Here is a 12127-nt window from a genome sequence, read left to right as displayed (position 1 = left end):
CCTTACACCATGTTGAAGCTCATTTGCCATGTCGCAGCCCATTTCTCAAGCATGTTTATGTCACGTTACAGATCATCGCAATCCTCCTGCGTCTTCACTATTCTGAATAGCTTAGTATCGTCCGCAAATTTAATCACCTCGCTCGTCGTACCAATTTCCAGATCATTTATAAAGATGTTGAAGAGCACAGGTCCAAACACCAAGCCCACTGGTGATGCTCTTTTTGATCAGGCTTTTTGATCAGGCTTTTTGATCGTCCAAGTAGCCATTTAGGATACTTTTTAGACTTTTTTTTATTATTATGAGCCCCCAACTGTTTTGTTGATGTGTGTAGTTACATGTGTCTATACCACTGCACAGTTTTGTAAAAGGTTTTTCTGTGTGCAGAAAAACTTGTATAAAATCCCACCCCCATTTTGTGTGTTTGTTTGTTTTTTTAAGATTATCAACCAACCTAACTCCCTCATAATTAGGACTTTCCCCTCAATATTCAAAGCTATTTAACTGGCCATAAATGGCCACTGACCAATTAAATGGCATTTAACTGGCTAAATCACAAAACAATACAAGAAAAATCTCACCAAATATTAAAAACTAAAAATATAATTAAATATAAAGTAAGAGTGCTCAGTAAAATAATACCAACTGGCTAACCAAAAATACCATATTTTTCGGACCATAAGACGCACCAGACCATAAGACCATTTTTAGAGGAAGAAAAACCAAGAAAAAAAATTTTGGTTCAGAATTTTTTTTCTTCTTGGTTTTTCCTCCTCTACACGTAGGTGTGTTTGGTGGTCTGGTGCGTCTGGTGCTGGGAAGCCCGCAGCCCAAAGCTGCCCAAAGCCACACGCAGCCGCTCAAATCCCGAAGCTGCCTTTGTCTTAGAAGAGTGACACACAATGCAGGAGCACGACCTTTGTACTTACTGCCTGGTCCCGCGCCGCTCTGTGATTGGCTGCAGTTACATATGCATGCTTGATCTTGCCTTCCATACAGGGTTCTTTTGTGTTTACCCCACACATTTTTTAATTCGGTTATCGTTTTCATCTCCATCATCTACCACGGGAGAGCACTCCAGGCATCTACCACTCTCTTCCCTGTCCCCATTTTTGTGAAGATGGACCACATCAGCTTGTCTTCATTCCCATGGTACCTCTCCAATCTCTAAAGATCTATTAAATAAATCCTTAACAAGTCCTGCCAGGATTTCTCTGAGCTCTCTCGGTATCCTGGGATGCATCTCAGCCAGCCCCACAGCTTTGTCCACTTTCAGATTTTCAAGTTGTTTAAAAAAGTTTTCTTCTGTGAATGGTGCAATATTCACTCCATTTCCAAATATACATTTGCTTTAACCTCATTACTTTCCACATAGCAATTATTGGCATCTTTCAGTCTTACAATTCCATTAGTTTTTTTTCTTTCCCCAATATATCTGAAAAAGATATTGTCACCTCTCCTTCCATCTTTAGCCAGTTTTTCTTCTGCCTGCACTTTCACTAGCCATATTTCCCTCTTCACTTCTTTGAGTTTAATCTAGTAATCTTTTCCATGATCTCTTGTTTGGAGAAGGCGATGTTTGTTGCCGAAATCTGGATCCCGGTTGGGACTCCAAATTTGGGACCTTAGATGATCTTTTCAGATCAAGGACATTTATTGGACAATCACTGATGTACTAATAAAAGTAGTTGGTGATTGGTATAAAAATCTCTCTTGCCTCTCTTTCTGTGTTGCTCAAGTTTCGAGGCTAGCCCCCTTCTTTAGTTGGTATCTTGTTTGGAGAACCATATAAGTTGCCTATTTCTCTTGTTTTTGTTTACTTTCCTTGTATAAAGATTGTTGCCATATCCCTTTCACTTCTCCTATGCCTTCCCATGCTCCTTCTTCAGGTATTTCTCCATTTTACCAAAGTCAGCATGTTTGAAATCCAGTACTTGAATTTTGTGCATCTGTACTCTGCTGTTGCTTTTATATCAAACTACATTGTGGGATGATCACAACTGCCTAGGTGGGCATCTGCCCAGACATTGGAAACACTTTGTGAGCACTAAATCCAGAGTCACCCCTTCCCTCATGGGTTCTATCACCATTGTGTATCTTGACAGGCCTCACAATCTTTCTACTTCTTTCCAATTTCACTGATGAATGCATAAGTCATAGCAGCTTTGTGCACTGGCCTTCTTGTGCTGACTGCTGCTGCCACCACTGTCTTCATGCTTTAGGTGGGGAAGAGCAGGTGTATGAGGGGAGGGAAGGTTTACTATTTTGTTTTTACCTCTTGGGTCATGTGAAATTTTTTTTTCAAATGTTTATAAAATTTTTCACTAAAATATGCAACTAATTACAATTAACTATTTATGCAACAATAATATCATTAATGTACAATAAAGAACATTACCCCTTGTACTTCAACCCCCAGCAAGCATGCAGTAAGTTGTCTTTTGATATAAGTAGTCTTGCCACGAGTGCCGTTCATATCATTCCTTAAATTATCAAGACTTTTTATTCTGGGTCATGTGCATTTTTAAGTCTTAATATAGGCTCATGCTGGATAAAAGTTTGGGAAGCACTGCTTTAAGAGTGCTGAGTTTTTGCTAGACTTTCCACAATATGTAATACCTGTAAGAGTCTATATAGGCATGATGATATAATTGAATAGGTACAGTATATAATAATGAAACCTTTTTCCATACAAATATACCACATGACCTTCACCTCTAATGGTCATCTAGAACAACACTATTGGTTGACTAACTTTAAGTTTTTTATGTAGGTATAATTATATGGAAAAATGATATCTATAATAGTAACATACACAAAAGCACAGCATATAATATGTTCAGTCTATGGAAGAGGAAAGAGAGATGTTTTTTAATTCACATTTTAGTAAATTAAATACATTACAATTATGAAAATACTTACCAGCTGAGCTATTGTAGGGTTTTCTTTCTGCAAAGAAAAGCAAAACTTGAAACAGTGAAATATTTTTTATTTTTTTTTTATAAATCTTTATTCATTTTCAATCTTGCAATAAGTGTGACAATATGTCCAAACAAATTAACAATAAATATATCACTTAATAATCATCAATGGTACAAATGATATGCTCTTATCTCCCACCCTTCCCACCCTTTCCTATCATATATAAACAAATACCTTGTACAATCTGTAATAATTAAATTACCCCCCCTCTCCCCCTCACAACTGAACTTGTAAATTTAAGGGAAAAAATGTCATCTAATCAGTACAATACTTTGTTAATGGCTCCCACACATCTTGAAATTTCCTGAAACAACCCCGCTGTATTGCAATAAATCTCTCCATTTTATATACATGACATAAGGAATTCCACCAGAAATTATAATTTAATCTACTCCAGTTTTTCCAATTATACATAATTTGTTGAATGGCAACCCCAGTCATTATAAGTAATAATTTGTTATTATTTGATGAAATCTGACTTTTTGCTCTCATTGCCATACCAAACAACACAGAATCATATGATAATGCCACTGGATTGTCTAATAAACAATTATACAGTGAAATATTTCAAATAACAATACATATGAAAGGAAAATGTGTGTACTTACAATTTCCCCATTATTTAAAACTGCCCCAAGAGAGAGAGGCTGTAAGCCCTGTGAAGGCTGTTAAGAAGATATGTAAAAAAATGAAGATATTACCACAGAGTTTACAAGCACCAATTATCTAATTCTAAATATTGTACTGTGAAGGCAGTTTAGCCTATTAGCAGTCTAACAGATAGAGCAGCTGGCTCAAAGTCAGGGCAGCAAGGGTTCAAATCTCTCATATACGCCTTCTGACCTTGGACAAATATTCCATGTTCCAGTGTCTCAGGCAGAAATTTAAGGCCTCATTTACTGACTTGCATTAATGTTTTAATGCATATTAATCTGAGTCAAGTGCTTAGTAAATAAGTCTCATTAGAAATAATGGGGCTTGCATTAAACAACAGGTATTAATGTATATTTACATATATTAATGTATACTTACATATGATAAACATTATTAGCACATGGGGGGCATAAGAGGCTATGAGATGGAGAGCTTTTGGGGACAGAGAAATCTTTTGGGGACAGAGAAATCTTAAACTTTCTTTGGCCTTATTTACATCATAGAGATAAATTTCTTAGTAAATTTGGGTGGATATGGATTTAGCTTATATACCTTTTCACTGGCTCAAAACATATTAGCATAGACGATGGCTTATAAAGACTGAAACAGCCCATCAAGAATTTTAACCATCTTACTAGTAAGATCTTACTGTGATTGCAAATGGTGCTAAGCACCCCCAATATTGATCAAGTTCCTTTGTTATGACCAGGAGGGACAATTTGGCCCGGATTCTATTTACAGTGCTGTCCGCCCTAAAAATGGCTGCTGATCGCATGGCAATCATGTGACAGAGCCGTTTATAGAATCGCACCTTCGGAAAAAGTAGGTGCAGGAAATATAGGCCAGGGTTTTCATGGTCTACATGCGCCTACCTTTCACATGAATTGCGCCTATTGGAGGCACTTTATGATGCCTTATGCCACTTCCAGCATTAGCTAAGCCTACCGTGACATTAGACGTCTTAAAATGCCTCTGTAGGCATGATTCTAGTGCTGTTTTTTTAAAGTGCCAGTAAGCGCCTCCATTTTCTCTTTTAAAGGGTTTTTTTTTTTTTTAAACAGAATTTTCAACTTAAGTTAGGTGCTTATCTTAAAGCGCCATTTATAGAATCTGGGTCTTTGTGTTTAGCACTCCCAATTATGCCACTCATAATCCAGATAGCAGTACTAAATATACAGATTACTTTTAAATGCTGCAGCTGGCATTTATTAAAATCTTTTTTTTTTTTTTTTTAACCACCACCAGGGTGGTACTAAAAAGAGGACTTGGACATAAAATCTATGCTTATGAACCCAGAACAGTAGTTCCAAACCCTGTCCTTTAGGGCTACCAGCTAGTCAGGTTTTCAGGATAGCCCTAATGAATATGCATGGGGCAGATCTGCATGCTTGTCACCTCCATTATAAGTAAATCTCTCTCATGCATATTCATTAGGGATATCCCAAAAACCCGACTGACTGGAGGTCATCTAGGCAGGGTTGGGAACCACTGCCCTAGAGGAATATCTCCTGGATCTTAGTGATGATCTTCACCTCCTGTCTGCTGAACAAGAGTTATTTGTTTGGAAAACCTGTCTTATTGATAAGAAATGTACAATGCTCCCCTGCGAATTCGCAGTCCGCAGTCCCGGTCATTCGCAGTATTTTCCAACCACGAAGGGAAGGCAGGAGAGGGCAGCTGGAGAAGGCAGCCAGAGCGCCGGCGAGTGAAGGAAATCACTCGCTGTATGCTCAGACCGCCTCTTCCTGTACTAAAGTTGGGCCTCACGCAGCTCCTGATTGGTGAGGCCCGACTTTAGTACAGGTCTTCCTCTCCTGCCTCTCCAGCTGCTCAAAAACTGTATAGAACCACTGTGAGAAATCACAATGTGGAGAAATCGGATGTATGAATTCTTGTGAATGGAGCATCTCTCCAAGTTCCAAGCTGGGGAGAAAATAATAAGGAGATTATGTACTTACCCTGGTAAGCTCTTTTTCAGTAGATAGGTGAAATATTCTAGACAGTAGGGTTAATTCCCTTTAGTCACATGGTGCAGAAGGAATCCACTCTGGATTTTCCACTCTGCCTCTATAGTACACTTCACAGGGCTGTTTAGCTCCCTCTACAGTTAGTACTCAAGCACAGAGAGCACCCAATACATGTGAAGTAGAGGCACCTGTAGCAACAGGCTCAAACCAATTGTTCTGCTCAAGACATCAAAGTTAAATGCCAACACAGGCTTCAAAGGAGCCCAGAAACTACTCTCCTTAAATTGAAACATATATACAAATTCTTTCCAACCCTCAAGGGCTAACAGGCAAACATCTTGGAGAAGCATAAACAGACTGCAAACTAAGCAAGCACAGGAAGGACAGGGCAGAAGTCTAGAGTGTCTCATCTATTTACTGGAAAAGAGCTTACCAGGGTAAGTACATAATCTCCTTTTTCAGTGCAATAGGTGAGACATTCTAAGCAGTAGGGATGTACAAAAGCAGTCCCCCCAAAAAAAACTATGGTGGACTTGCTGCGCTGACCCATAAGATCGAGGACCCAAAGGTAGAATCCTGTCTTGTCACCACATCCACTCTGCAGAAGTGGACAAATGCGTGAAGCGAAGACCACGTCACTGCTCTGCAAATCTCCTCAGCAGACAGCTCTAACTTCGGCCCATGAAGAGGCCACACTTCTGATAGAATGTGCCTTGATGGAAACATGAGACTGTTTCCCCGAAAAAATGTAAACTGACAAAAGGGTCCTATGGATCCATCTGGAAATCGTGGCCTTGGAAGCGGGAGTGTCCTGCTTAACTGAACGAGTCAGCACAAACAAATGGTCAGAGAGACTAAACTTATTGGTGACATCCAAGTAACGCAGAAGAACTCTGCGCACATCCAGTTTCTTCAACAGGCAGTCCTATGTCTAGGAACTTGTCGGTTGAAAGGCAGGCAAACATACATCCTGATTGACATGGAAAACCAAAACCACTTTCGGCAAGAAGGAAGGAAACCCATGTCTTCAAAATACAGAGGAAAGGGTCCTGCCAGACAAAGCCACAGAAATGGCGACCAGAAAAAATGGTCTTGAGCATCAAGGCCATGAGGGAAGCATCTCAAAGAGGCTCAAAAAGGAGCCTTTGTAAGGCTAGACAATATCAAGTTAAGGTCCCAGGAAGGGAAAAGTGTGCTTAACCAATGGTTGGACATGAAGAGCCCCCTTCATGAATCTAGCAACATCAGATTAGACGCCAAGGAAATCCAACACTCCCGGGATCTAAACCAGAAGACCTGGGACCTGAAGAGAAGCCACAGTAAAGCCTTAATCCAAAAACTAAGAACATAAGAAGTTGCCTCCGCTGAGGCAGACCAGAGGTCCATCTCGCCCAGCGGTCCGCTCCCATGGCGGCCCATCAGGCCCATTGCCTGAGCAGTGGTCCCAGACTATCCCTATAACCTACCTCTACTCCTATCTGTACCCCTCAATTCCTTTATCCTCTAGGAACCTATCCAAACCTTCTTTGAAGCCTTGTAACGTGCTCCGGCCTATCACAGCCTCCGGAAGCGCGTTCCATGTATCCACCACCCTCTGGGTGAAAAAGAACTTTCTGGCATTTGTTCTAAACCTGTCACCTTTTAATTTCTCCGAGTGCCCCCTTGTACTTGTGGTTCCCCATAATCTGAAAAATCTGTCCCTGTCTACCTTTTCTATACCCTTCAGGATCTTGAAGGTTTCTATCATGTCTCCTCTAAGTCTCCGCTTTTCCAGGGAGAACAGCCCCAGCTTTTTCAGTCTGTCAGTATATGAGAGGTTTTCCATACCCCTTATCAGTTTAGTTGCTCTTCTCTGGACTCCCTCAAGTACCGCCATGTCCTTCTTGAGGTACGGCGACCAGTACTGGACACAGTACTCCAGATGCGGTCGCACCATTGCACGATACAGTGGCAGGATGACCTCCTTCGTCCTGGTCGTGATACCCTTCTTAATGATACCCAACATTTTGTTTGCTTTTCTTGAGGCTGTGGCGCACTGTGCCGGCGCCTTCAAAGTTGTGTCTACCATCACTCCCAGGTCTCTTTCAAGGTTACTTACCCCTAGCAGTGATCCCCTCATTTTGTAGCTGAATATCGGGTTATTTTTCCCTACATGCATGACCTTGCATTTCCCTACGTTAAAGTTCATTTGCCACTTTTTGGCCCATTCTTCTAGTGTCGTTAGGTCCCTTTGCAGATCTTCGCAGTCTTCCATGGTTTCAACCCTGCGGTAGAGTTTGGTGTCATCCGCAAATTTAATAACTTCACAATTTGTTCCCGCCTCCAGGTCATTAATAAATATATTGAACAGGAGCGGTCCCAGCACCAACCCCTGCGGAACTCCGCTCGTGACCCATTGCCAGTCTGAGTAATGGCCCTTTACTCCAACCCTCTGTTTCCTGTCCGCCAGCCAGTTTTTGATCCATCGGTGGACCTCCCCTTGCACCCCGTGTTTCCACAGCTTTTTAAGCGAGAATTAGCACGATCGGAGATAAATAAGGGACCACGTGGTCCTGGGTACACCAATGTAGGAAGGCCTTCCATGCCTTAGCGTAAGCCAACATCATAAATGATTTCTTAGAATTCAAAAGGCTGAAGTTAGGATCCAAAGTGGTGAACTGGGTCAGAAACTGACTGTCGGACAGACGCCAGAGGGTGGTGGTTAATGGAAGTCGCTCGAAGGAAGGAAAGGTGACTAGTGGAGTCCCTCAGGGTTCGGTGCTGGGGCCAATCCTGTTCAATATGTATGTAAGTGACATTGCTGAAGGGTTAGAAGGAAAAGTGTGCCTTTTTGCAGATGATACCAAGATTTGTAATAGAGTAGACACCGAAGAGGGAGTGGAAAATATGAAAAAGGATCTGCAAAAGTTAGAGGAATGGTCTAATGCCTGGCAACTAAAATTCAATGCAAAGAAATGCAGAGTAATGCATTTGGGGATTAATAATAGGAAGGAACCGTATATGCTGGGAGGAGAGAAGCTGATATGCACGGACGGGGAGAGGGACCTTGGGGTGATAGTGTCCGAAGATCTAAAGGCGAAAAAACAGTGTGACAAGGCAGTGGCTGCTGCCAGAAGGATGCTGGGCTGTATAAAGAGAGGCGTAGAAGGAAGAAGGTGTTGATGCCCCTGTACAGGTCATTGGTGAGGCCCCACTTGGAGTATTGTGTTCAGTTTTGGAGACCGTATCTGGCGAAAGACATAAGAAGACTTGAGGCGGTCCAGAGGAGGGTGACGAAAATGATAGGAGGCTTGCGCCAGAAGACGTATGAGGAGAGACTGGAAGCCCTGAGGATAGGAGAGGAGGAAAGGAGAGACTGGAACCCTAGAGGAAAGGAGAGACAGGGGAGATATGATTCAGACGTTCAAATACTTGAAGGGTATTAACATAGAACAAAATCTTTTCCAGAGAAAGGAAAATGGTAAAACCAGAGGACATAATTTGAGGTTGAGGGGTGGTAGATTCAGGGGCAATGTTAGGAAATTCTACTTTACGGAGAGGGTAGTGGATGCCTGGAATGCGCTCCCGAGAGAGGTGGTGGAGAGTAAAACTGTGACTGAGTTCAAAGAAGCGTGGGATGAACACAGAAGATTTAGAATCAGAAAATAATATTAAATATTGAACTAGGCCAGTTACTGGGCAAACTTGCACGGTCTGTGTCGGTGTATGGCCGTTTGGTGAAGGATGGGCAGGGGAGGGCTTCAATGGCTGGGAGGGTGTAGATGGGCTGGAGTAAGTCTTAACAGAGATTTTGGCAGTTGAAACCCAAGCACAGTACCGGGTAAAGCTTTGGATTCTTGCCCAGAAATAGCTAAGAAGAAAAATAAAAAAAAAATAAAAAAAATTTTAAATTGAATCAGGTTGGGCAGACTGGATGGACCATTCGGGTCTTTATCTACCGTCATCTACTATGTATGTTACTATGTATGTTCCCCCACCCAAAGTTGACAATCCAGCCCAAGTCTTCTAGCACCTGGAGCACCTCCTCTATCGTGTGGCATCTCTCAGCCAATGAGGGAGCCTGAGCAGCCAGTTGTCCAAATAAGGGTGCACCTGGAGACTCATCTGCTGCAGGTAAGCCGCCACCACTACCATCACCTTGGTGAAGGTCCGGGGTGCTGTAGCCAGCCCAAAGGGCAGGGCCAAAAACTGGTAATGCTGTCCCAGAACATGAAGCCTCAAAATATGTGGTGGACCAGAAAAAATGGGAATGTGCAATCTTGAGAGCTGCATTCCTGTGCTGAAGATCCAGAATAAGCCTTAACTCTTCTGAGCCTTTCTTTGGCACGATAAAGTATATGGAATATCTGCCTGAGCCTGAGAGGTTAGACGGTACTGGCTCCATGGCTTGAATATCCAGCAAGCGCTGAACTGTGGCCTGGAACCCTGAGCTGCTTTGTCCAGCGCGATCTGAAGCAGAGACCATGAACCAATCTGTCAGAGGGCGAGCAAATTCCAGTTTGTAACTTGACCAAATAATATTCAAAACTCACTGGTCAGATATAACGCGCCAACTAGGCAGGCAGATATGTTTTGAGACGGCCCCCAATCCGCAGAAGGGCATCCCTTGACCTGACGCCACTGTGCTGAACACAGGAGGAACAGAACTGGAGTAGGGAGGCTAGGAATGCCTGTAGCAATTATATTATCAATGGTAGCCCTAAGAAAACACCTGTGACCTGCCACTTGCACACAATCGGAAGCACTGGGCAACATGAGATCAGAACGACCAGAACCCCAGGAGGGCCAAGTCTGCTATCAGGCTGACATCATGGGGCGATGTCCATGTCCAGAATCTATTAAATTGTTCAGCCTTTGCAAAACATCACTGCTCCTGAAAAGGTAGTCAAGCTAATGGCGTCTTAGAAGTGGCAAACAGCAGAGCTGGAGTACTCTGAAAACCATAGTCAAATTCGCATAAGGGCATACAATGCATCCGGCATAAAAAACTGTGCCCGGCAAAAAAAAAAAGTTGAGGAGAGAGAACATGCCTCACTTTCCAGAGTGCACTTTTGAGCGAAACAGGCGCGTGCTGGCACGGGAAAGCTTATTCGCTCTCCGGGATCCTGAGAAAGAGCTCTCTGCAAGGAGAGAGCATGCAATTCTGATATTCATCTTACTGAGACGATCACCACTGTCTTCACCGTGAGATCAAAGAATGGATGCTTCCTGCAGTGGCTCATATGGAGTTTTAGTGAGACCCCCCCCCCCCCCCGCGAGAACAATATTAGGATTCCAGGATGGAAAAAGGTTGATGGAGCAGAGGCTGCAATCGGAGTGTATCTCTTAGGAATCTGGTTACATCTGTATGAGCTGCCCAGCAAAACTTTACCTCCCTGCACCCAGAAGCATGAAAGACCTGCCACTTGAACCTTGAGGGAAGACATCAAGAGTCCTTTTTCTAGACCAGCCTATAGAAAGGCAAGGATAACCGGAACGGGAGCCTGTGGTGGCTCCACCTGATCTCTTCCAAGCCTTGGCATAGGCCACTATTGTGGAAGGCTTTTTAGCCCGGAGTAAAGTGGCAATAATTACGTCCGAATATCCCTTGTGAACTAGGGCCATGTGCTCAAGAATCATGCCGTAAGACCAAAGTGCTCTGGCTTCTCCATGAGAACAGGCCCCCGATTGAGACGACCCGGATGAACAAGGAGCTTGAGGCCCCTATCCTTTATAACAGTGGCTCCCAACCCTGTTCTGGACGACCACCAGGGTCAATTACTTACCGTAACAGGTGTTATCCAGGGACAGCAGGCATATATTCTCACATGTGAGTGATGTCATCTACGGAGCCCCGATGCGGACAGCATTTCAAGCAAACTTGATTGAAGATTCAAGCTTGCTGTGCTGCATCACGCATGCGTGCCTCCTGCTCCACTAGAGGGCGCATCCCCTCCTCGTGGTCTCCAGTTCACATAACCAGCAAAGAAGCCAACCTCGGGGAGGCAGGCGGGTTGTGAGAATATATGCCTGCTGTCCCTGGATAACACCTGTTACGGTAAGTAACTGTGCTTTATCCCAGGACAAGCAGGCATGATATTCTCACATGTGGGTGACCTCCAAGCTAACTGGAGGGAAGTTGGCAATTTAAGAAAACAGATTACGTAATACCGATTGGCCAAAACGGCCATCGCTCCTGGACAGTATTGAGAGGTGAAAGTATGAACCGAAGACCACGTGACAGCCTTGCAGATTTCCTCAATAGGCTTTCCTGAGGAAAGCGACCGAAGCTTCCATCACTCGGACTTTATGCCCCGTTACTCGACCATGCAGCGCGAGACCAGCCTGAGTGTAGCAAAAGGAAATACAAGCAGCCAACCAGTTGGACAAGGTACGCTTGGAAACTGGGCGTCCCAACCGATTAGGTCTAAAGGACAAAACAATTGATGAACCAATCGATGAGACTGCGTGCGTTGGAGGTAAAAAGCCAACGCTCTCTTACAGTCAAGAGTGTGGAGCGCCACCTCTCTAGGATGAGAGTGGGG

General features: G+C 43.4%; 1 protein-coding gene across 1 annotated transcript in view; it reads right to left on the bottom strand.

Moving 5' to 3' along the window:
• LGALS8 (galectin 8) overlaps positions 1-12127 on the bottom strand; it is a 100603-nt gene that overhangs the window by 40028 nt on the left and 48448 nt on the right. The window contains 2 exon segments of the mRNA XM_033937643.1: positions 2923-2949; positions 3591-3647. Of these exon segments, the coding sequence (XP_033793534.1) occupies positions 2923-2949; positions 3591-3647 (84 nt within the window).

The sequence above is a fragment of the Geotrypetes seraphini genome, chromosome 3 (genome assembly GCF_902459505.1).
Source record: "Geotrypetes seraphini chromosome 3, aGeoSer1.1, whole genome shotgun sequence".
Taxonomy (NCBI): Eukaryota; Metazoa; Chordata; class Amphibia; order Gymnophiona; family Dermophiidae; genus Geotrypetes; species Geotrypetes seraphini.
The sequence above is the reverse complement of the archived record's forward strand: the minus strand, read 5'-3'. Positions and strand labels throughout refer to the sequence as shown.